Source organism: Nerophis lumbriciformis, linkage group LG17, assembly GCF_033978685.3.
Source record: "Nerophis lumbriciformis linkage group LG17, RoL_Nlum_v2.1, whole genome shotgun sequence".
Lineage (NCBI taxonomy): Eukaryota > Metazoa > Chordata > Actinopteri > Syngnathiformes > Syngnathidae > Nerophis > Nerophis lumbriciformis.
Genome location: NC_084564.2, coordinates 39,563,097 through 39,590,464, shown reverse-complemented (window position 1 = coordinate 39,590,464; position 27,368 = coordinate 39,563,097). Strand labels below are relative to the sequence as shown.

Genomic DNA, 27,368 nt, shown 5'->3' with positions numbered 1-27,368 from the left:
AGTAGGCATGGTGTTTTGTTTCATCTGACATCACATGGACAAAGATCAGACCTTCTGGAGGAAAGTTCTGTGGTCAAATGAAACAAAAATGGAGCTGTTTGGCCACAATACCCAGCAATATGTTTGGAGGAGAAAAGGTGAGGCCTTTAATCCCAGGAACACCATGCCTACCGTCAAGCATGGTGGTGGTAGTATTATGCTCTGGGCCTGTTTTGCTGCCAATGGAACTGGTGCTTTACAGAGAGTAAATGGGACAATGAAAAAAGGGAGGATTACCTCCAAATTCTTCAGGACAAGCTAAAATCATCAGTCCGGAGGTTGGGTCTTGGGCACAGTTGCATGTTCCAACAGGACAATGACCCCAAACACACGTCAAAAGTGGTAAAGGAATGGCTAAATCAGGCTAGAATGAAGGTTTTAGAATGACCTTCCCAAAGTCCTGACTTAAACGTGTGGACAATGCTGAAGAAACAAGTCCATGTCAGAAAAGCAACACATTTAGCTGAACTGCACCAATTTTGTCAAGAGGAGTGGTCAAACATTCAAGCAGAAGCTTGTGGATGGCTACCAAAAGTTCCTTATTGCAGTGAAACTTGCCAAAGGACATTCCTTTACCACTTTTGACGTGTGTTTGGGGTCATTGTCCAACTGCGCCCAAGACCCAACCTCCGGGCTGATGATTTTAGGTTGTCCTGAAGAATTTGGAGGTAATCCTCCTTTTTCATTGTCCCATTTACTCTCTGTAAAGCAGCAGTTCCATTGGCACCAAAACAGGCCCAGAGCATAATACTACCACCACCATGCTTGACGGTAGGCATGGTGTTTTGTTTCATCTGACATCACATGGACAAAGATCAGACCTTCTGGAGGAAAGTTCTGTGGTCAGATGAAACAAAAATGGAGCTGTTTGGCCACAATACCCAGCAATATGTTTGGAGGAGAAAAGGTGAGGCCTTTAATCCCAGGAACACCATGCCTACCGTCAAGCATGGTGGTGGTAGTATTATGCTCTGGGCCTGTTTTGCTGCCAATGGAACTGGTGCTTTACAGAGAGTAAATGGGACAATGAAAAACGGAGGATTACCTCCAAATTCTTCAGGACAAGCTAAAATCATCAGCCCGGAGGTTGGGTCTTGGGCGCAGTTGGGTGTTCCAACAGGACAATGACCCCAAACACACCTCAAAAGTGGTAAAAAATGTCCCTTGGCAAGTTTACCTGCAATAAGGCGCTTTTGGTAGCCATCCACAAGCTTCTGCTTGAATTTTTGACCACTCCTCTTGACAAAATTGGTGCAGTTCAGCTAAATGTGTTGCTTTTCTGACATGGACTTGTTTCTTCAGCATTGTCCACACGTTTTAAGTCAGGACTATGGGAAGGCCGTTCTAAAACCTTCATTCTAGCCTGATTTAGCCATTCCTTTACCACTTTTGAGGTGTGTTTGGGGTCATTGTCCTGTTGGAACACATTGTCCCATTTACTCTCTGTAAAGCAGCTGTTCCATTGGCAGCAAAACAGGCCCAGAGCATAATACTACCACCATCATGCTTGACAGTAGGAATGGTGTTTTGTTTCATCTGACATCACATGGACAAAGACCAGACCTTCTGGAGGAAAGTTCTGTGGTCAAATGAAACAAAAATGGAGCTGTTTGGCCACAATACCCAGCAATATGTTTGGAGGAGAAAAGGTGAGGCCTTTAATCCCAGGAACACCATGCCTACCGTCAAGCATGGTGGTGGTAGTATTATGCTCTGGGCCTGTTTTGCTGCCAATGGAACTGGTGCTTTACAGAGAGTAAATGGGACAATGAAAAAAGGAGGATTAGCTCCAAATTCTTCAGGACAAGCTAAAATCATCAGCCCGGAGGTTGGGTCTTGGGCACAGTTGGGTGTTCCAACAGGACAATGACCCCAAACACACGTCAAAAGTGGTAAAGGAATGGCTAAATCAGGCTAGAATGAAGGTTTTAGAATGGCCTTCCCAAAGTCCTGACTTAAACGTGTGGACAATGCTGAAGAAACAAGTCCATGTCAGAAAAGCAACACATTTAGCTGAACTGCACCAATTTTGTCAAGAGGAGTGGTCAAACATTCAAGCAGAAGCTTGTGGATGGCTACCAAAAGTGCCTTATTGCAGTGAAACTTGCCAAGGGACATTCCTTTACCACTTTTGAGGTGTGTTTGGGGTCATTGTCCAACTGAGCCCAAGACCCAACCTCCGGGCTGATGATTTTAGCTTGTACTGAAGAATTTGGAGGTAATCCTCCTTTTTCATTGTGCCATTTACTCTCTGTAAAGCACCAGTTCCATTGGCAGCAAAACAGGCCCAGAGCATAATACTACCACCACCATGCTTGACAGTAGGCATGGTGTTTTGTTTCATCTGACATCACATGGACAAAGATCAGACCTTCTGGAGGAAAGTTCTGTGGTCAAATGAAACAAAAATGGAGCTGTTTGGCCACAATACCCAGCAATATGTTTGGAGGAGAAAAGGTGAGGCCTTTAATCCCAGGAACACCATTCCTACTGTCAAGCATGGTGGTGGTAGTATTATGCTCTGGGCCTGTTTTGCTGCCAATGGAACTGGTGCTTTACAGAGAGTAAATGGGACAATGAAAAAAGGAGGATTACCTCCAAATTCTTCAGGACAAGCTAAAATCATCAGCCCGGAGGTTGGGTCTTGGGCACAGTTGGGTGTTCCAACAGGACAATGACCCCCCCCAAAAAAATAGTTGTAGAAATGATTGGAAACTCAAGACAGCCATGACATGATGTTCTTTACAACTTTTGACCAGGACTGTAAATAGTACGACATCATAGCAGCACAATAGTGTCTAAATGACCAATATGTTATTTATAGAAGGATGACAACACTGCACACAGTGTTTGCTGTAAACAAAAGAGAGCTTTGAATTGTCTCTCTTCTGTAATCCACAGTTGTCCTTTCAATTATTACATCCCTTTGTAACCACTACTTAGAGCCCATACGTTTGTTCTGCATTATTTCCGGAAAGAAAAAAAAATAAAGTAGGAACATTTTCACCTTGTGGTCGCATTGTGGGGATGGTCAGAAGTCCATCTTCTTCCACTTATCCAAAGCCAGGTGGCGGGGGCAGCAGCCTAAGCAGAGAAGCCCAGATAAGTTGACAATAGAGATGTCCGATAATGGCTTTTTTTGCCGATATTCCAAATATTGTCCAACTCCTAATTACCGATTCCGATATCAACCGATACCGATATAGACAGTGGTGGAATTAACACATTATCATGCCTAACTTTGTTGTGATGCCCCGCTGGATGCATTAAACAATGTAACAAGGTTTTACTAAATAAATCAACTCAAGTTATGGAAAAAAAAAATGCCAACATGGCACTGCCATATTTAGGGCCCGCATGGCCCATTGCATAAGGACTCCCACAGGGAGTCCTTATGCAATGGGACATAAGGACCTATTGAATTTCTAAGGTTTTATTATTATTATTATTATTATACCGGCCGCCTCTTTGAGCACTAATTTGACCCACTTAACATGCTTCAAAACTTAACATGCTTCAAAACTTAACATGCTTCAAAACTCACCATATTTGACCCACACATCAGGACCTGCAAAAATTGCCTTTTGATAAAAGAACCGAACAGCAAAACTCAAAATTGCGCTCTAGCCCCCCCTAGGAAAAAAAACAACTAGACTGCCTGTAACTCCCACTAGGAAGGTCGGAGAGACATGAAACAAAATCCTCTATGTAGGTCTGACTTAGACCTAGTTCTCATAATTGTATATCATCAGGCAAAAATCAACAGGAAGTTGGCAATTCCCCCTTCAAGACAAAAAAGTACTAAAAACAGTAACTTTTGCCTCTTTGAGCTGTATTTTCACCCTCTTAACATGCTTCAAAACTCACCAAACTGAACACACACATCAGGACTGGCAAACATTGCGATCTAATAAAAAACCTAACCCCAAATCTCAAAATTGCGCTCTTGAGCAATTTTTGAATAAAACGCAGAAAAAATTGCTCCTCGGAAGAAAAAAATGACAAGACTGCCTGTAACTCCCACTGGGAAGGTCGGAGAGACATGAAACAAAAACCTCTATATAGGTCTCACTTAGACCTACATTTCATATATTGACAACCCCCAGCAAAAATCAACAGGAAGTTTGCAATGTCCCCTTCAAAACAATTTTTTTTTATAAACCGGTCACTTCTCTTCAAACATTGTCTCCTCTGAGCGCGTTTGTCGTATCAGCTTCAAAATAACACAGGAGAGAGATCGAACCCTTCCAAATAAAAGTTATCGAAATAATTTTTCTAACTGCTCCGGTTTTGATTTTATGAGCCTTCAAAGAACCGCTGCGCTGATGCTGCTGCGCTGCTGTTTTTTTTAAGATGGCTGCTTAAAAGCAGGAAGCACCAACGTGCCCACACAATGCAGACTAGGTAGGTACACTAGACAAAAGTCTTGGGACACTTCAGACTAAAAGTAGACAAAAGTATTGGGACACTTGGGACTAAAACTTGACAAAAGTATTGGGACACTTAGGACTAGCACCTGCCAAATACGCGGGCCCGACCAATGCTGCTTGCAGCTTTAATTATTATTGAAGTCACAAAGTGCATTATTTTTTTTTTAACATGCCTCAAAACAGCAGCTTGGAATTTGGGACATGCTCTCCCTGAGAGAGCATGAGGAGGTTGAGGTTGGGGGGGGGGGTGTATATTGTAGCGTCCCGGAAGAGTTGGTGCTGCAAGGGCTTCTGGGTATTTGTTCTGTTGTGTTACGGTGCGGATGTTCTCCCGAAATGTTGTTTGTCATTCTTGTTTGGTGTGGGTTCACAGTGTGGCGCATATTTGTAACAGTGTTAAAGTTGTTTATACGCCCACCCTCAGTGTGACCTGTATGGCTGTTGACCAAGTATGTGGTGCATTCACTTGTGTGTGTGAAAAGCCGTAGATATTATGTGATTGGGCCGGCACGCAAAGGCAGTGCCTTTAAGGTTTATTGGCGCTCTGTACTTCTCCCTACGTCCGTGTACACAGCGGCGTTTTAAAAAGTCATACATTTTACTTTTTGATACAGATACCGATCATTTTTGATATTACATTTGAAAGCATTTATCGGCCGATAATATCGGCAGTCCGATATTATTGGACATCTCTAGTTGACACACACACACTGGAAAAATTATGTTTTTTTTAGTGGCCCCCGCACACCCATCAACATGAAACTCTTCATGTTCTGGTATCACACAAAGGTTAAAAAAAACATGGTATTGCCATGATCCGTGGCCCGGACCATGTTTTGTTTAGTTATGTTTAGGGATGTCCGATAATATCGGACTGCCGATATTATCGGCCGATATATGCTTTAAAATGTAATATCGGAAATTATCGGTATCGTTTTTAAAATTATCGGTATCTGTTTCAAAAAATGTATGACTTTTTAAAACGCCGCTGTGTACACGGACGTAGGGAGAAGTACAGAGCGCCAATAAACCTTAAAGGCACTGCCTTTGCGTGCCGGCCCAATCACATAATATCTACGGCTTTTCACACGCACAAGTGAATGCCATTCATACTTGGTCAACAACCATACAGGTCACACTGAGGGTGGCCGTATAAACAACTTTAACACTGTTACAAATATGCGCCACACTGTGAACCCACACCAAACAAGAATGACAAACACATTTCGGGAGAACATCCGCACCGTAACACAACATAAACACAACAGAACAAATACCCAGAACCCCTTGCAGCACTAACTCTTCCGGGATGCTACAATATACACCCCCCGCTGCCCCCTACCCCTAAACCCTGCCCACCTCAACCTCCTCATGCTCTCTCAGGGAGAGCATGTCCCAAATTCCAAGCTGCTGTTTTGAGGCATGTTAAAAAAAAATAATGCACTTTGTGACTTCAATAATAAATATGGCAGTGCCATGTTGGCATTTTTTTCCATTTATTTTGGAAAACCTTGTTACATTGTTTAATGCATCCAGCGGGGCATCACAACAAAATGAGGCATAATAATGTGTTCATTCCACCACTGTATATATCGGTATCGGTAATTATAGTTGGACAATATCGGAATAGCGGATATCGGCAAAAAAGCCATTATTGGACATCTCTAGTTATGTTCTGTTTTGGACTCCCTTAGTTCCTGTTTTGTGCACCTCTGGGTTTGTTTTGGTTTCCATGGGTACTAATTGGGTTCACCTGCCTCTGGTTAGTGGTTGGCACGCTCACCTGCTACTGAGCACTAATCAGAGAGCTTTTTATTCATTTCTCTCGCCCCGCTCAGTCTGGCTTCGTCGTTTGCCGAATGCAACAGTTACGTTCTTGATTCCTGTGCCAAGTCTCGCCTTAGCTTCTGTTTTGATGGACTGTGTATGAACAGTCAACAGCTACTTCGTCCAAAGGCAAGTGCTTTAATTCTACAAACCCCGTTTCCATATGAGTTGGGAAATTGTGCTAGATGTAAATATAAACAGAATACAATGATTTGCAAATCCTTTTCAACCCATATTCAGTTGAATATGCTACAAAGAAAAGATATTACTATTTTTACTATAAAGCCACGTTGATGTAACACGTGGCTTGGCATTGTCTTGCTGAAATAAGCAGGGGCGTCCATGGTAACGTTGCTTGGATGGCAACATATGTTGCTCTCAAACCTGTATGTACCTTTCAGCATTAATGGTGCCTTCACAGATGTGTAAGTTACCCATGTCTTGGGCACTAATACACCCCCATACCATCACACATGCTGCCTTTTACACTTTGCGCCTATAACAATCCGGATGGTTCTTTTCCTCTTTGGTCCGGAGGACACGACGTCAACAGTTTCCCAAAAAAAATTGAAATGTGGACTCGTCAGACCACAGAACACTTTTCCACTTTGTATCAGTCCATCTTAGATGAGCTCAGGCCCAGCAAAGCCGACGGCGTTTCTGGGTGTTGTTGATAAACGGTTTTTTGCCTTGCATAGGAGAGTTTTAACTTGCACTTACAAATGTAGCGACCAACTGTAGTTACTGACAGTGGGTTTCTGAAGTGTTCCTGAGCCCATGTGGTGATATCCTTTACACACTGATGTCGCTTGTTGATGCAGTACAGCCTGAGGGATGGAAGGTCACGGGCTTAGCTGCTTACGTGCAGTGATTTCTCCAGATTCTCTGAACCCTTTGATGATATTACAGAGCGTAGATGGTGAAATCCCTAAATTCCTTGCAATAGCTGGTTGAGAAAGGTTTTTCTTAAACTGTTCAAAAAAATTTGCTCACGCATTTGTTGACAAAGTGGTGACCCTCGCCCCATCCTTGTTTGTGAATGACTGAGCATTTCATGGAATCTACTTTTATACCCAATCAGGGCACCCACCTGTTCCCAATTTGCCTGCACACCTGTGGGATGTTCCAAATAAGTGTTTGATGAGCATTCCTCAACTTTATCAGTATTTATTGCCACCTTTCCCAACTTCTTTGTCACGTGTTGCTGGCATCAAATTCTAAAGTTAATGATTATTTGCACAAAAAAATAAAGTTTATGAGTTTGAACATCAAATATGTTGTCTTTGTAGCATATTCAACTGAATATGGGTTGAAAAGGATTTGCAAATCATTGTATTCCGTTTATATTTACATCTAATTTCCCAACTCATATGGAAACGGGGTTTGTATGTCAAGGTGCCCCAGGAAGTGCAGCAGGAACGTGCAACAAAGAGCATATTGTAAGCAAAATAACAAAATTAATCAGACACAAACGTTATTGTTGCAAAGAGCCAACATTGGACCCGTGAGGAAGGCAGGGTGAAGCGAAAAATGATAGTGGTGATGGCAGGTGGCGACACTAGTTAATAAACAGAAACAGGTGCGTGAACTCAGACTCTCCTAGCAACGAGAACGTAAACAAAGGGCCACTCGGAGTGCTGGTACACAACTAAACTACGGAGAACAACAACAAAAAACCAAGTCATGACAAAAAGGTTGACATGTCCCATATTCTGATACTGCACATGTGAATGAATGAAGTGATGGCTATCTAGACCCGACTCTGGACCGCTCGCCTGTGCATCAGTTGGGGACATCTCTGTTGCTGACCCGTCTCCACTCGAGATGGTCTCCTGCTGGCCCCACTATGGACTGGACTCTCACTATTATGTTAGATCCACTTTGGATTGGACTCTCACTATTATGTTAGATCCACTATGGACTGGACTCTCACTATTACGTTAGATCCACTATGGACTGGACTCTCACTATTATGTTAGATCCACTATGGACTGGACTCTCACTATTATGTTAGATCCACTATGGACTGGACTCTCACTATTATGTTAGATCCACTATGGACTGGACTCTCACTATTATGTTAGATCCACTATGGACTGGACTCTCACTATTATGTTAGATCCACTATGGACTGGACTCTCACTATTATGTTAGATCCACTATGGACTGGACTCTCACTATTACGTTAGATCCACTATGGACTGGACTCTCACTATTATGTTAGATCCACTATGGACTGGACTCTCACACTATTATGTTAGATCCACTATGGACTGGACTCTCACTATTATGTTAGATCCACTATGGACTGGACTCTCACTATTATGTTAGATCCACTATGGACTGGACTCTCACTATTATGTTAGATCCACTATGGACTGGACTCTCACTATTATGTTAGATCCACTATGGACTGGACTCTCACTATTACGTTAGATCCACTATGGACTGGACTCTCACTATTACGTTAGATCCACTATGGACTGGACTCTCACTATTATGTTAGATCCACTATGGACTGGACTCTCACACTATTATGTTAGATCCACTATGGACTGGACTCTCACTATTATGTTAGATCCACTATGGACTGGACTCTCACTATTATGTTAGATCCACTATGGACTGGACTCTCACTATTATGTTAGATCCACTATGGACTGGACTCTCACTATTATGTTAGATCCACTATGGACTGGACTCTCACTATTATGTTAGATCCACTATGGACTGGACTCTCACACTATTATGTTAGATCCACTATGGACTGGACTCTCACTATTATGTTAGATCCACTATGGACTGGACTCTCACAATATTATGTTAGATCCACTATGGACTGGACTCTCACACTATTATGTTAGATCCACTATGGACTGGACTCTCCCACTATTATGTTAGATCCACTATGGACTGGACTCTCACTATTATGTTAGATCCACTATGGACTGGACTCTCACACTATTATGTTAGATCCACTATGGACTGGACTCTCACAATATTATGTTAGATCCACTATGGACTGGACTCTCACACTATTATGTTAGATCCACTATGGACTGGACTCTCACACTATTATGTTAGATCCACTATGGACTGGACTCTCCCACTATTATGTTAGATCCACTATGGACTGGACTCTCACTATTATGTTAGATCCACTATGGACTGGACTCTCACACTATTATGTTAGATCCACTATGGACTGGACTCACATTATTATGTTAGATCCACTATGGACTGGACTCTCACAATATTATGTTAGATCCACTATGGACTGGACTCTCACACTATTATGTTAGATCCACTATGGACTGGACTCTCCCACTATTATGTTAGATCCACTATGGACTGGACTCTCACTATTATGTTAGATCCACTATGGACTGGACTCTCACTATTATGTTAGATCCACTATGGACTGGACTCTCACACTATTATGTTAGATCCACTATGGACTGGACTCTCACTATTATGTTAGATCCACTATGGACTGGACTCTCACAATTTTATGTTAGATCCACTATGGACTGGACTCTCACACTATTATGTTAGATCCACTATGGACTGGACTCTCACAATATTATGTTAGATCCACTATGGACTGGACTCTCACTATTATGTTAGATCCACTATGGACTGGACTCACACTATTATGTTAGATCCACTATGGACTGGACTTTCACTATTATGTTAGATCCACTATGGACTGGACTCTCACACTATTATGTTAGATCCACTATGGACTGGACTCTCACACTATTATGTTAGATCCACTATGAACTGGACTCTCACTATTATGTTAGATCCACTATGGACTGGACTCTCACACTCTTATGTTAGATCCACTATGGACTGGACTCTCACAATATTATGTTAAATCCACTATGGACTGGACTCTCACAATATTATGTTAGATCCACTATGGACTGGACTCTCACACTATTATGTTAGATCCACTATGGACTGGACTCTCTCACTATTATGTTAGATACACTATGGACTGGACTCTCACACTATTATGTTAGATCCACTATGGACTGGACTCTCACTATTATGTTAGATCCACTATGGACTGGACTCTCTCACAATATTATGTTAGATCCACTATGGACTGGACTCTCACACTATTATGTTAGATCCACTATGGACTGGACTCTCACACTATTATGTTAGATCCGCTATGGACTGGACTCTCACTATTATGTTAGATCCACTATGGACTGGACTCTCACTATTATGTTAGATCCACTATGGACTGGACTCTCTCACAATATTATGTTAGATCCACTATGGACTGGACTCTCACACTATTATGTTAGATCCACTATGGACTGGACTCTCACACTATTATGTTAGATCCACTATGGACTGGACTCTCACTATTATGTTAGATCCACTATGGACTGGACTCTCACACTATTATGTTAGATCCACTATGAACTGGACTCACCTGTGCATTTGTGGTTCCAAGATTGTTAGACGCTGACACAGATGTTTGTATTTCCCCGGTTTTCAGGTCGAGCCTCTCTGCACGGGAAGGCCTCCCTGCAGATTGACCCGGTGCGCTCGGAGGACCAGGGCTGGTACGAGTGCAGGGTCCTGATGCTGGAGCAACAGTACGACACCTTCCACAACGGCAGCTGGTTGCACCTGACCGTCAATGGTGAGTTTGCGGAAGAAGATTTTGCTACCACTCGCTCTCTTAACATGCGCTTATCGGGTGTTGGGTGTTGTTGGTCTGGACCCCAGCAGGGAGGTGCATAGGAATCATAGCTGGCATAAAAAGCATCCTGATTGGCGACCAGGAGTAGGTGTGTCAGAATAATTGTATCTAAGTTATCACAAAACTTTGTGTTTCAATGAGTTCTCGGCGAGAGGACAAAAAGCTGTCTTTGATCTTACCAATCAAAAGGCTTGTAAAACTTCACTGTGTAGGATGGGGAGCGGCATGAGGGTGTCGGTTTCTTTGATGTATTGTAATCCACGGAAAGATTTTGTCTTGACCCGAGATCTACAAAGCGGAGAGAAAGCAGGACCTGCCCACGCTCCAGGCACCTCTTCTTTGAACTGTTTTCTGACCTTTTCTTTGAACCGACCTTTTCTTTGAACCGTTTTGTAACCAAAGGCGGCGGCTGTTTATGACCCCCGGCCCTTTAGAAACAGCTGTTGCCATGTAATCAGGGAAAGTCCAAATAAAAGAGGAGGCGTACAATCTTTCGTCAGAGCGTGGGACGACACTGTACAATTGTACAGTGTCTCTGTTTAGTTACTTGCTTCTTGTCTTGTTTAATAGATGTCATCAGTGTTTGAACCTGACTAAGTTTGTCCTGATTGACAATCAGGAACATATTGTTGATATAGGTTGTGTTGCGTTTTGGACCAGTTGTTCCTCCCAGGGAATTCAAGTCGCAATTCGCTCCCAAGTTCTTTCCGACACTTAAAGCTGAGTTGAAAAACCACCAGAGACAGAATAGGTATTTTCTTGTATATTCTCAAAGCTTTGACAATATACATTTTAGATTGAGACCAGTCTAACCCTAGAACCTTCTATCCCGCACACCCAAAATGGTCTCCCTTCCCAACGCCAAAAACCTCTCTTCTCTTCCACCTCCCTAGCCATAACAAAAGCACAACGTCTCCCTAGCCATAATACATTCCAAAGAACTCAAGGTTAACACACAGAGTTTGCTTGCTGACAGAGCATCAAGAGAAGAAGTGGAAAAGACAAGCTGTTTTCAAATATGACAAAGAAATGGAAGAAGTACAACTTAAATTCGGATATATGTAAATATCTGCCTCCGACAGTTGTAATCAGTCATTTTACCTTTTCTGACCTGTTTACTTCCGGTGAACGAAGGGGTGGTCAACCAAACCAACATGGCTACTGTGCAGCAAACAGAGTGCAAACTATCTTAGTAAGCAAATGGCCTAGATCAGGGGTGTCGAACTTGTTTTCATGGAGGGCCACATCGCAGGGCCGCATATAATAGTGAATGTAAGAATATAAAAGTATAATCGCCTCCTTATATTATGTCATGGTGACAAGCAGATATTTAGGTATTCAGTCGATATAGTCGATATATTTAGTCGGATAGTCGAACCTCGGATTCAGGAGGAACAGTGTGGTTTTCGTCCCGGTCGTGGAACTGTGGACCAGCTCTATACTCTCGGCAGGGTCCTTGAGGGTGCATGGGAGTTTGCCCAACCAGTCTACATGTGCTTTGTGGACTTGGAGAAGGCATTTGACCGTGTAACCCGGAAAGTCCTGTGGGGAGTGCTCAGAGAGTATGGGGTATCGGACTGTCTGATTGTGGCGGTCCGCTCCCTGTATGATCAGTGTCAGAGCTTGGTCCGCATTGCCGGCATAAGTCGGAAAAGTTTCCAGTGAGGGTTGGACTCCGCCAAGGCTGCCCTATGTCACCGATTCTGTTCGTAACTTTTATGGACAGAATTTCTAGGCGCAGTCAAGGCGTTGAGTGTATCTGGTTTGGTGGCTGCAGGATTAGGTCTCTGCTTTTTGCAGATGATGTGGTCCTGATGGCTTCATCTGGCCAGGATCTTCAGCTCTCACTGGATCGGTTCGCAGCCAAGTGTGAAGCGACTGGGATGAGAATCAGCACCTCCAAGTCCGAGTCCATGGTTCTCGCCCGGAAAATGGTGGAGTGCCATCTCCGGGTTGGGGAGGAGATCTTGCCCCAAGTGGAGGAGTTCAAGTACCTCGGAGTCTTGTTCACGAGTGAGGGAAGAGTGGATCGTGAGATCGACAGGCGGATTTTTAGATCATCTCCCACGGCACACCAGACTGTATCTCACGGCACAACTAGTTAAAAAGCACTGCTGTACAGGAACAGGTTGTTATGTTCTGGCCCGGGACGCAGGTTTGCACTGGCTTAAGAAGGCGAGGAAGCTCATCAGCGACAAGGTGTGTAGAGTGCTGATTGAGCCGATTGAATGCAGCCGTCTGCTGCAGCCGGAGTGGCGCGCGCTTGTTGGTAGAATAGAATAGAATGGACTTTATTGTCATTATATTTGCATATAACGAGAATAAGGACTCCAACTTAAGGTGCGGTAATGGGAACAAATATGGGGTAAAAATAAATTACACAACAGGTAATAAAGAAAAAAAACTAACAATTGAAATAAACAAACTACTAGCCAATACAAGTACTGTATTTTTCGGAGTATAAGTCGCACCGTAGTATAAGTCGCACCTGCCGAAAATGCACAATAAAGAAGGAAAAAAACATATATAAGTCACACTAGAGCCTGGCCAAACTATGAAAAAAACTGCGACTTATAGTCCGAAAAATACGGTAATAAGCAATCCTGTACAATATACAAAACACTATAGAAATACAAAATACTGTACAATATACAGAACAGGACAAGAGTACCGGAGTAATAAATAACAATCAGTGTCGGACATATTGCACTCGAAGGGTAATATTGCACAGTAGGGTATTAGGGTGGGATTATTTATTATAAGTTAGAGTTCAAGATGGTGACAGCTCTGGGAAAGAAGCTGTCTCTGAGCCTGTTTGTTGTGGCTCTGATGCACCTGTAGCGCCTGCCCGATGGTAGTAGGTGGAACAGGTGGAAGCCAGGGTGTGTGCTGTCCTTGGTGATGCTTTTTTGCTCTGTTGAGGCAGCAGGAGTTGTGTAAAACCTTTAGGGAGGGGAGGGGGCAGCCGATGATTTTTTTGTGCAGACTTTATGACCCTCTGAATCGCTTGTTTGTCTGCTTCAGTGCAGCTGGCGTACCACACTGTTATGCGGTACGTCAGCAGGCTCTCGACAGCCAAGCGATAGAAGGTCACCTTCCGGATGACCCCAGTTGTATTTTGGGTCCAGGAGAGGTCAGCAGATATGGTGCGCCCAGATGAATGCGCACAGGGGTGCGCCCGGGCCCTGACACTTCTTTTCTCATTACACTTTCCCACTCTTGTTGTGCTTTGCAGTTGTAGCCTGGCTTAAATGAGTTTGTGTTGCATTTTATGTCTCATTCAACCACAGATGTGGTAAATGTCCCAGTGATCCAGTGAGGCTTGATTTTTTTTTTTTTTACTTTTCCCAAGAGCAAGAGGAAATGGTGGAGTATTTATTTGGCTCATTGCAGGGAATTGATTGCAGCGTGTTTAAGGCAGCTATGAGGTCAAGTCTGAGATAGTCGATGAGCTATCAAACTGATGACTGAGTGGGAAAAAAAAAAGCTGCACTTTTGCATTTCTCCTAGGAACGTCTCCAGGTTGGTAAATCCTATGTGAGGAGTGCGTTTAGTTAGATGTTCCTATCGAGCTGTTTTTGGATCATGGATGCGTGCTTTGCTGCAAAACACAGCACTTTTTAGTCAAGTAGCATTTCTTCCAGTGGTGAGATTATGTAGTGTGATGTTTCCCAGGGCTCCAACTTCCCTTCTCCTGTCTTCACGGGCTCAGTCACACGTGTATTTCTGGTAAAGTGTGTGAAATGTGATGATGCATATGTTTCACAGTGCTCCTATTTCAATCACGATGACATAATGCCGCATGCGAAATGTTGTGTTGAGGGGCCGTTTATGAAGCCCACAGCATAGCATAATCATCTCGGAATGAAACATGCTGATCTGTATAAAAGGTGATTATCAATGCAGAGCATAACGTTGTTCTGTGTTATGATGCCAGCGCTCAGTGTAAAGCGCATTACGTCAACACTGAGATGAGAGCGTCCCATAATGCAGTGTTTTTCAACACTAGTGTGGTGTGCCGTGGGAGATTGTCTCATTTCACCTATTTGAGTTAAAAATATTTTTTGCAAACCAGTAATTATAGTCTGTTGTTGTTGAGTGTCGTTGCTGTCTAGAGCTCGGCAGAGTAACCGTGTAATACTCTTCCATATCAGTAGGTGGCAGCCGGTATCTAATTGCTTTGTAGATGTGGGAAACAGCGGGAGGCAGTGTGCAGGTAAAAGGTGTCTTATGCTTAAACCAAAAATAAACAAAAGGTGAGTGCCCCTAAGAAAAGGCATTGAAGCTTAGGGAAGGCTATGCAGAAGGAAACTAAAACTGAACTGGCTACAAAGTAAACAAAAACAGAATGCTGGACGACCGCAAAGACTTACTGTGGAGCAAAGACGGCGTCCACAATGTACATCCCAACATGACATCACAATCAACAATGTCCCCACAAAGAAGGCTAGCGTCCGCACAACCAGAGGTGGGTAGTAACGCGCTACATTTACTCCGTTACATCTACTTGAGTAACTTTTGGGATAAATTGTACTTCTAAGAGTAGTTTTAATGCAACATACTTTTACTTTTACTTAAGTATATTTATAGAGAAGGAACGCTACTTTTACTCCGCTACTTTTATCTACATTCAGCTCGCTACTCGCTACTAATTTTTATCGATCTGTTAATGCACGCTTTGTTTGTTTTGGTCTGTCAGACAGACCTTCAAAGTGCCTGCCTTACTGGTGACGTTTCACTTCGTTCCACCAATCAGATGCAGTCACTGGTGACGTTGGACCAATCAAACAGAGCCAGGCGGTCACATGACCTGACTTAAACAAGTTGAAAAACTTATTGGGGTGTTACCATTTAGTGGTCAATTGTACGGAATATGTACTGTACTGTGCAATCTACTAATAAAAGTTTCAATTAATCAATCAAAAGTGTGAAGGAAAAAAGATACTTTTTTTATTTCAACCGTACATCCCGTCAAAAGCCTGAAGACTGACCGCACATGAGGACGTTCCTGTCTTCACAATAAAAGTGCCGCTCCGTCGCGCCTGCGCTTTCAACATAAGAGTCTCCGAAAGCCAGCGCAAACAAGCTAGCAAGCTACGGAGTTTGCCGCCAATATATTTCTTGTAAAGTGTATAAAAACGAATATGGAAGCTGGACAAATAAGATGCCAAAAACCCACCACTTTCATGTGGTATTAGACAGAAAGGAGGAACTTTTCTTCTACTCCATTTGAAAACGTGGACGTTATCATCACTACTGTCTGATTCCAATCAATGCAAGTCATCAGAATCAGGTAATACACCATCTAGTCTTCATGAAAGAAAGGAATCTATATGTGTTAAACATGCATGTATATTCATTAAAACACCTTTAACATGTAAACAAAAACAGCAAAATAAATAAATATAAATGATATACTGTATATATCAATGTATGTATATATATATATATATATATATATATATATATATATATATATGATATGAGTGTGTATGTTACTCATGAGTTACTCAGTACTTGAGTAGTTTTTTCACAACATAGTTTTTACTTTTACTCAAGTAAATATTTGGGTGACTACTCCTTACTTTTACTTGAGTAATAAATCTCTAAAGTAACAGTACTCTTACTTGAGTACAATTTCTGGCTACTCTACCCACCTCTGCGCACAACTGAAAAAGGTGTCTAAATCACCAAAAATGATTCCCGGGCGCGGCACTGCTGCTGCCCACTGCTCTCCTCACCTCCCAGGGGGTGAACAAGGGGATGGGTCAAATGCAGAGGACACATTTCGCCACACTTAGTGTGTGTGTGTGACAATCATTGGTACTTTAACTTTAACTTTAAAGGCCTACTGAAACCCACTACTACCGACCACGCAGTCTGATAGTTTATATATCAATGATGAAATCTTAACATTGCAACACATGCCAATACGGCCGGGTTAGTTTACTAAAGTGCAATTTTAAATTTCGCGCGACATATCCTGCTGAAAACGTCTCGGTATGATGACGTCAGCGCGTGACGTCACGGATTGTGGAGGGCATTTTGGGACAGCATGGTGGTCAGCTATTAAGCCGTCTGTTTCATCGCAAAATTCCACAGTATTCTGGACATCTGTGTTGGTGAATCTTTTGCAATTTGTTCAATGAACAATGGAGACAGCAAAGAAGAAAGCTGTAGGTGGGAAGCGGTGTATTGCGGCCGACTGCAGCAACACAAACACAGCCGGTGTTTCATTGTTTACATTCCCGGAAGATGACAGTCAAGCTTTACCATTGGCCTGTGGAGAACTGGGACAAAAGAGACTCTTACCAGGAGGACTTTGAGTTGGATACGCAGACACGGTACCGTGAGTACGCTTCCAAACATTTGATCGCTTACCCGTACGTGCGTGCTGCTATGTGCATGTCACGTACGTAACTTCGGGGACTTTGGGGAAATATATGTGCTGTATGAACTTTGGGGAGGTGAACGGTACTTTGGGCTGTGGGATTGAGTGTGTTGTGCAGGTGTTTGAGTTGGTTAAATGGACAGGAGGGGGGAGGTGTTTGTTATGCGGGATTAATTTGTGGCATATTAAATATAAGCCTGGTTGTGCTGTGGCTAATATTGTATATATATGTCTTGTGTTTATTTACTGTTTTAGTCATTCCCAGCTGAATATCAGGTCCCACCCGAGTCTCACAGCATCTTCCCTATCTGAATCGCTCCCACTGCCCTCTAGTCCTTCACTCTCACTTTCCTCATCCACGAATCTGTCATCCTCGCTCAAATTAATGGGGAAATCGTCGCTTTCTCGGTCCGAATCGCTCTCGCTGCTGGTGGCCATGATTGTAAACAATGTGCGGATGTGAGGAGCTCCACAACCTGTGACGTCACGCTACTCGTCTGCTACTTCCGGTACAGGCAAGGCTTTTTTATCAGCGACCAAAAGTTGCGAACTTTATCGTCGATGTTCTCTACTAAATCCTTTCAGCAACAATATGGCAATATCGCGAAATGATCAAGTATGACACATAGAATGGACCTGCTATCCCCGTTCAAATAAGAAAATCGCATTTCAGTAAGCCTTTAATGCTTAAACCAAAAATAAACCAAAGGTGAGTGCCGCTAAGAAAAGGCATTGAAGCTTAGGGAAGGCTATGCAGAACGAAACTAAAACTGAATGCTGGACGACAGCAAAGACTTACTGTGGAGCAAAGACGGCGTCCACAATGTACATCCGAACATGACATGACAATCAACAATGTCCCCACAAAGAAGGATAAAAACAACTGAAATATTCTTCATTGCTAAAACAAAGTAGAAATATCGCTCAAAGGAAGACATGAAACTGCTACAGGAAAATACCAAAAAAAGAGAAGAAAGCCACCAAAATAAGAACTAAAACACTACACACAGGAAAACAGCAAAAAAGTCCAAATAAGTCAGGGTGTGATGTGACAGGTGGTGACAGTACACCTACTTTGAGACAAGAGCTATAGTGATGCATGCTTGGTTATGCTTTAAAGTCATATCCAACAATTGCGACAACAACTTTTTATTGTCAACTGAGTTTCGTTTTTTAATGATTTCTGCTGGTGGTGTGCCTCCGCATTTTTTCAGTGCAAAAAATGTGCCTTGCAGCAAGTTCCTACAGACACAGGAGTGCTCCTGTTGTACAGAGCAGTGTTTTTCAACCACTTTGCCGCGGCACACTAGTGTGCCATGAGATACAGTCTGGTGTGCCGTGGGAGATTATCTAATTTCACCTATTTGGGTTAAAAATATTTTTTGCAAACCAGTAATTATAGTCTGCAAATGATGTGTTGTTGTTGAGTGTCGGTGCTGTCAAGAGCTCGGCAGAGTAACTGTGTAATACTCTTCCATATCTGTAGGTGGCAGCAGGTAGCTAATTGCTTTGTAGATGTCGGAAACAGCGGGAGGCAGTGTGCAGGTAAAAAGGGGCTTTAAATGCTTAAACCAAAAATAAACAAAAGGTGAGTGCCCCTAAGAAAAGGCATTGAAGCTTAGGGAAGGCTATGCAGAACAAAACTAAAACTGAACTGGCTACAAAGTAAACAAAACACAAAATGCTGGACGACAGCAAAGACTTACTGTGGAATTAGATGGCGTCCACAAAGTACATCCAGACATGACAATCAACAATGTCACCACAAAGAAGGATAAAAACAACTGAAATATTTTTGATTGCTAAAACAAAGTAGATGCAGGGAAATATCGCTCAAAGGAAGACATGAAACTGCTACAGGAAAATACCAAAAAAAGAGTAAAAGCCACCAAAATAAGAGCACAAGACAAGAACTAAAACAGTACACACAGGAAAAAAGCAAAAAAGTCCAAATAAGTCAGGGCGTGATGTGACAGTACACCTACTTTGAGACAAGAGCTATAGTGATGCATGCTTGGTTATGGTTTAAAGTCATATCCAACAATTGCGACAACAACTTTTTATTGTCAACTGAGTTTCGTTTTTTAATGATTTCTGCTGGTGGTGTGCCTCCGCATTTTTTCAACGCAAAAAATGTGCTTTGGCTCGAAAAAGGTTGAAAAAGCACTGCCATAATGTACGACTGCATGAGACGTCCGTGTGCTCCTTGAAGCTGAAGTCGGAGCGTGGCGTGGACAGGTCAGAATCGCGTCACCTGCACGCTGGTGGCGTTTTCTCAATGCCTTGTTGTGCGGGCATAATGCGCCTCTGTAGTTTGCCTCATTAGTATTCACGCTGGACTTTAAGTGCCGCCTCGCTTCCTCCTCCGACGCCTTTCAAGCTCGTCGGTCTGTGGCGGAAATAAGAATATCCTTCAATGTTGTGTACATTCTGCGTGTTAAATAATGGCTTTTTTCTGTATGCGTGTGACCGCATTACAATTATTCTCTTTTTTGGAAAGTCGATGACATTATTATTCCGGAATCGCACGCAATTTCTGAGAAAATTGCAATGTAGTATATCGACCAATAGTCCCATTTTCACGAGATAGTATGTGATCGCCATTGCCGATTAATGCCTTTTTAATGCCGATCACAAACGCTGATCCCCTCTGGCTGACACTGTATTTATTTTTAGTCCCCTGGCTGACAAGAGAGCAGCCAATGTTCCCTCCAACTTGTCATGTGTCTGAGCAAAGGCAAAAACTTCCTGAGCGTTCATGTACCGCATGTGAGCAACATGAGATTAAGACTAAACCCCTTTCAGAGATCACATTTAGTTCCCCTTAAAACCTTCTCCTGTTGCACAATGAGATGTACGCATGGTATAAAGTGTACATTCCTTTAACTTTCTGTCGGTATAATATCTGCTCCACCGCTCCCAGTCTGTGGAACGCTCTCCCTGACCACCTGAGGGCACCACAGACTGTGGATGCTTTTAAAAAAGCCTTTTTTCTTTCTTTTTTTTAAAAATATATGCATACTAGTTTTAGCTATTTGGCTGTTCTAGTTGTAATTTTTTTTTTTCTATTATCTTTTTATTTTTATTTTATTTTATTTTATTTATTTTTTAATACACTGTAGCACTTTGAGGTTGTTTACTCAATGTAAAGTGCTTTTTTACAAATAAAATCTACTATTATTATTATTATTAACAACAGGTTAAATGTTTTCAATCAAATGACAACAGTCATTTTCATGAGATTAAGACTAACCCCCTTTCAGAGATGACATTTAGTTCCCCTTAAAACCTTCTCCTGTTGCACAATGAGATGTAAGCATGGTATAAAGTGTACATTCCTTAAACTTTCTGTCGGTATAATATCTGCTCCACCGTTCCCAGTCTGTGGAACGCTCTCCCTGACCACCTGAGGGCCCCACAGACTGTGGATGCTTTTAAAAAAGGCTTAAATCCCTTCTTTTTAAAAAAGCCTTTTTTTTTCTTCTTTTTTTTTAATATATGCAAACTAGTTTTAGCTATTTGGCTGTTCTAGTTGTAATTTTTTTTTTCTATTATCTTTTTATTTTTATTTTATTTTATTTTATTTATTTTTTAATACACTGTAGCACTTTGAGGTTGTTTACTCAATGTAAAGTGCTTTTTTACAAATAAAATCTACTATTATTATTATTATTAAAAACAGGTTAAATGTTTTCAATCAAATGACAACAGTCATTTTCATGAGATTAAGACTAACCCCCTTTCAGAGATCACATTTAGTTCCCCTTAAAACCTTCACATGTTGCACAATGAGATGTACGCATGGAATAAAGTGTACATTCCTTTAACTTTCTGTTGGTATAATATATCTTTTTACCAGCATTTCTGTAATCTAGTAACGGAATTTCATGATTCCATCCATCCATCCATTTTCTACCGTTTATCCCTTTTTGGGGTCGCGGGGAGTGCAATTCCCCTAAATTAACATTCTTAATAAATGACAGTAGAATAAGGACACATCTGATTGAGGAGTCTACTGTGTGGAACAATTTCCCTTGTGGATCATTAAAGTTTGTCTAAGTCTAAGTCTAACATCAAATGTGCACACTGTGGTCACACCTGTCCCAAACCTGACTTAACATATCCTCCACACGACACCTCCGCTCCGGACAGGCTAACCTCTTCCAACCTCCGAGAACAAAGCTACGAACAATGGGAGACCGGGCTTTCTGCTCTGCCGCTCCCAGTCTGTGGAACGCCCTCCCTGACCACCTGAGGGCACCACAGACTGTGGATGCTTTTAAAAAAGCCTTTTTTTATTTATTTAATTATTTTTTTAGATATATGCATACTCGTTTTAGCTATTTGGCTGTTCTAGTTTAAAATTGTTTTTCCTTTTTTCTATTAACTTTTTATTTTTATTTTAGTTTTTTTTTTTTTTTTTTAATACAATGTAGCACTTTGAGGTTGTTTACTCAATGTAAAGTGCTTTTTTACAAATACAATCTATTATTATTATTATTATTATTATTAACAACAGGTTAAATGTTTTCAATCAAATGAAAACAGTCATTTTCATGAAATTAAGACGAACCCCTTTCAGAGATCACATTTAGTTCCCCTTAAAACCTTCTCATGTTGCACAATGAGATGTAAGCATGGAATAAAGTGTACATTCCTTTAACTTTCTGTCGGTATGATATATCTTTTTAGTAGCATTTTTGTAATCTAGTAACAGATTTTCATGATTAATACCCATAAATTAACATTCTTAATAAATGCCAGTAGAATAAGCACACATCTGATTGAGGAGTCGTCGTGGAACGACCTGGCATTTACACTTTGCATGGTATATATATATGTGTATATATATATATATATATATATATATATATATATATATATATATATATGTGTATGTGTATATATATATATATATATATATATATATATATATATATATATATGTTTGTGATCAGCATCAAAAGGCCATAATAGACAATGGCAATCATTTACTTCGTCCAATACCGTGGCTGATCGATCAGCACATCCCTAAAAGCCTTAATTGTCATCATTTAAGCATTTCTTAGCATTTACTGCAATGCCAAATCTTCCAATATAGTCACTAGCGTCCAATCAGATTGCATTGAAGTCTCCTTAAATAAAAGTGTTGGCATGTTCCAATGGCAGGTTTGCTTTAGAGTGCCGACACGGAACAAGTGATGCCTTCATCCAGCCGCTGCCACCTAAAAGGCGGTGAGGAAGCAGGTGCCAGCTTCGCTCGGGGCAGTCCTTTTCTTTGTTTTGTTTTTCCATTCCTTTTTACACACACACACACACACTCCTCCTTTGGGTTCCTGTGTGGTGGCCTTCACTTCCTGCCAAGCGGACAGGCGCATTAATGGCCACTCAGTAGCAGGTGTCAGATGGCGAGGCCTTGACACTAGGGCTAGTCTCTTCCTTTCCTCTGGTCTAGTCTAGTCTGCCTTGTGCGGCCCTTCTTTAGGATTTCCACAGATCAATGAACGCAGACACTTCTGCTTCATTGTGACGCCAACAGACCCTGAGTCATACTAGTTTTACCACCCTGTACATCACGCCAAAAATGCGAACCATGTCTCGTGCGAACCGTGTCTCAACGCTTCATTTATTCATTCATTCATTTTGCATGCCTCTGGGGGCTACCAGCCTAGTGCTTAGAGCATGGGTGTCAAACTCTGGCCCGTCACGTCCGCTTTCCCTCCATACAAACAGCGTGCCGGCCCAGTCACATAATATCTACGGCTTTTACACACACACAAGTGAATGCAAGCCATACTCGGTCAACAACCATAGAGGTCACACTGAGGGTGGCCGTATAAACAACTTTAACACTGTTACAAATATGCGGCACACTGTGAACCCACACCAAACAAGAATGACAAACACATTTCGGGAGAACATCCGCACCGTAACACAACATAAACACAACAGAAGCCCAGACTTCCCTCTCCCCAGCCACTTCGTCCAGCTCTTCCCGGGGGATCCCGAGGCGTTCCCAGGCCAGCCGGGAGACATAGTCTTCCCAACGTGTCCTGGGTCTTCCCCGCGGCCTCCTACCGGTCGGACGTGCCCTAAACACCTCCCTAGGGAGGCGTTCGGGTGGCATCCTGACCAGATGCCCGAACCACCTCATCTGGCTCCTCTCCATGTGGAGGAGCAGCGGCTTTACTTTGAGCTCCTCCCGGATGGCAGAGCTTCTCACCCTATCTCTAAGGGAGAGCCCCGCCACCCGGCGGAGGAAACTCATTTGGGCCGCTTGTACCCGTGATCTTGTCCTTTCGGTCATAACCCAAAGCTCATGACCATAGGTGAGGATGGGAACGTAGATCGACCGGTAAATTGAGAGCTTTGCCTTCCGGCTCAGCTCCTTCTTCACCACAACGGATCGATACAGCGTTCGCATTACTGAAAACGCCGCACCGATCCGCCTGTCGATCTCACCATCCACTCTTCCCTCACTCGTGAACAAGACTCCGAGGTACTTGAACTCCTCCACTTGGGGCAAGATCTCCTCCCCAACCCGGAGATGGCACTCCACCCTTTTCCGGGCGAGAACCATGGACTCGGACTTGGAGGTGCTGATTCTCATTTTTCATTTTTCGAAGTTTTTTTCAAAATTTTACCCATCACGCAATATCCCTAAAAAAAAGCTTCAAAGTGCCTGATTTTAACCATCGTTATATACACCCGTCCATTTTCCTGTGACGTCACATAGTGAAGCCAACACAAACAAACATGGCGCATAGAACAGCAAGCTATAGCGACATTAGCTCGGATTCAGACTCGGATTTCAGCGGCTTAAGCGATTCAACAGATTACGCATGTATTGAAACGGATGGTTGTAGTGTGGAGGCAGGTAGCGAAAACCAAATTGAAGAAGAAACTGAAGCTATTGAGCCATATCGGTTTGAACCGTATGCAAGCGAAACCGACGAAAACGACACGACAGCCAGCGACACGGGAGAAAGCCAGGACGAATTCGGCGATCGCCTTCTAACCAACGATTGGTATGTGTTTGTTTGGCATTAAAGGAAACTAACAACTATGAACTAGGTTTACAGCATATGAAATACATTTGGCAACAACATGCACTTTGAGAGTGCAGACAGCCCAGTTTTCATCAATTAATATATTCTGTAGACATACCCTCATCCGCTCTCTTTTCCTGAAAGCTGATCTGTCCAGTTTTGGAGTTGATGTCAGCAGGCCAGGGAAGCTAGGGTCGATAGGGGGTTTAGCTTGCTCGTCTGCGGGGACAAACTGCCGCCATTGCTTGCCGTGCTACCGAGGTCCTTTGTCCCTGAATTGCTCACACACTCCGGCAGATTCAATGGGGGTCTGGCGGCAGATTTCTTTGACTTTATGGTTGGAAATGCATCTGCTTTGAGTGTCGCAGGATATCCACACATTCTTGCCATCTCTGTCGTAGCATAGCTTTCGTCGGTAAAGTGTGCGGAACAAACGTCCGATTTCTTGCCACTTTGGCATCTTTGGGCCACTGGTGCAACTTGAATCCGTCCCTGTTCGTGTTGTTACACCCTCCGACAACACACCGACGAGGCATGATGTCTCCAAGGTACGGAAAACAGTCGAAAAAAACGGAAAATAACAGAGCTGATTTGACTCGGTGTTTGAGAAAATGGCGGATTGCTGAGGTCAGCAGACAGGTACCGACAGGCCAAGCGGTGTGCGGCTTCAGCGGTCGCGAAGGCAAAAACTCGGACATGGGAGGAGTTCGGGGAGGCCATGGAAAAAGACTTCCGGACGGCTTCGAAGCAATTATGGACCACCATCCGCCGCCTCAGGAAGGAGAAGCAGTGCACTATCAACACCGTGTATGGTGAGGATGGTGTTCTGCTGACCTCGACTGCGGATGTTGTGGATCGGTGGAGGGAATACTTCGAAGACCTCCTCAATCCTACCAGCACGTCTTCCTATGAGGAAGCAGGGCCTGGGGAATCTGTGGTGGGCTCTCCTATTTCTGGGGCTGAGGTTGCCGAGGTAGTTAAAAAGCTCCTCGGTGGCAAGGCCCCGGGGGTGGATGAGATCCGCCCGGAGTTCCTTAAGGCTCTGGATGTTGTGGGGCTGTCTTGGTTGACAAGACTCTGCAACATCGCGTGGACATCGGGGGCGGTACCTCTGGATTGGCAGACCGGGGTGGTGGTTCCTCTCTTTAAGAAGGGGAACCGGAGGGTGTGTTCCAACTATCGTGGGATCACACTCCTCAGCCTTCCCGGTAAGGTCTATTCAGGTGTACTGGAGAGGAGGCTACGCCGGATAGTCGAACCTCGGATTCAGGAGGAACAGTGGGGTTTTCGTCCTGGTCGTGGAACTGTGGACCAGCTCTATACTCTCGGCAGGGTCCTTGAGGGTGCATGGGAGTTTTCCCAACCAGTCTACATGTGCTTTGTGGACTTGGAGAAGGCATTCGACCGTGTACCCCGGGAAGTCCTGTGGGGAGTGCTCAGAGAGTATGGGGTAACGGACTGTCTTATTGTGGCAGTTCGCTCCCTGTATAATCAGTGTCAGAGCTTGGTCCGCATTGCCGGCAGTAAGTCGGACACGTTTCCAGTGAGGGTTGGACTCCGCCAAGGCTGCCCTTTGTCACCCTCCGACAACACACCGACGAGGCATGATGTCTCCAAGGTACGGAAAACAGTCGGAAAAAACGGAAAATAACAGAGGTGATTTGACTCGGTGTTTGAGAAAATGGCGGATTGCTTCCCGATGTGACGCCAAGTTCCGAGAGCGAATATTAGAAAGGCGTTTAATTCGCCAAAATTCACCCATTTAGAGTTGGGAAATCGGTTAAAAAAAGATATGGTCTATTTTCTGCAACATCAAGGTATATATTGACGCTTACATAGGTCTGGTGATAATGTTCCCCTTTAAGGTATACATGAGTGATTTCCACATGTAGAAGAAGGAGAAACACGAGGCTTGTCGGGATGACTCACCTCCATATATCCAGTGGTTAGCTCCGAGTTACGAAACCGCTTTATTATGAAGCTGGCTGTGGCGCGTTCTTTCTGGCGTCACTTCCTCTCCGAACTCGGTTTGTAAACGATCAATGAGTCCATACAAAGCTAAGAACCGGAGATTCGAGAAATACACGGCGCGCTTACCTGTGTAAAAATGTGTCCGAGGAGGGGGACCTTAAACGCTGGTTTAGTGTGGCTGTAACGGGGCTTGGGCTAAATAGTTATTCGTTTAAGGCAGGGGTCGGCAACCCGCGGCTCCGGAGCCGCATGCGGCTCTTTGATCATTCTGATGCGGCTCAGCTGCATACTTGCCGACCCTCCCGATTTTCCCGGGAGACTTCCGGATTTCGATGCCTCTGGCAGAAAACTATCGGGATTAATATTCTCCAATTTTCACCCTAAACAATAATAATAAGGGCGTGCCATGATGGTACAGCATTTAGCACCTTTTACAATCTGTATAATCATCGTGCCAGCCCAGCCTTTTGTTGTATGCATCTTCTGCTTGCACTCGTAAATGACAGCAATGCATACTTGGTCAACAGCCACACAGGTTACACTGACGGTGGCCATATAAAACAACTTTAACACTCTTACTAATAATGCGCCACACTTTGAACCAAAACCAAACAAGAATGACAAACACATTTCGGGAGAACATCTGCACCTCAGCCTTCCCGGTAAAGTCTATTCAGGTGTACTGGAGAGGAGGCTACGCCGGATAGTCGAACCTCGGATTCAGGAGGAACAGTGTGGTTTTCGTCCTGGTCGTGGAACTGTGGACCAGCTCTATACTCTCGGCAGGGTCCTTGAGGGTGCATGGGAGTTTGCCCAACCAGTCTACATGTGCTTTGTGGACTTGGAGAAGGCATTCAACCGTGTACCCCGGGAAGTCCTGTGGGGAGTGCTCAGAGAGTATGGGGTAACGGACTGTCTTATTGTGGCAGTTCGCT

At 43.3% G+C, this 27,368-nt stretch overlaps 1 protein-coding gene across 3 annotated transcripts in view; it reads left to right on the top strand.

Moving 5' to 3' along the window:
* The window catches only part of igsf9ba (immunoglobulin superfamily, member 9Ba), a 337,710-nt gene that overhangs the window by 112,570 nt on the left and 197,772 nt on the right, over positions 1-27,368 (top strand). For all 3 annotated transcript variants that reach the window (XM_061973182.1, XM_061973181.2, XM_061973180.2), the window contains exon 3: positions 10,816-10,962. In XM_061973182.1, the coding sequence (XP_061829166.1) occupies positions 10,816-10,962 (147 nt within the window). The remainder of the gene's footprint in view (positions 1-10,815; positions 10,963-27,368) is intronic.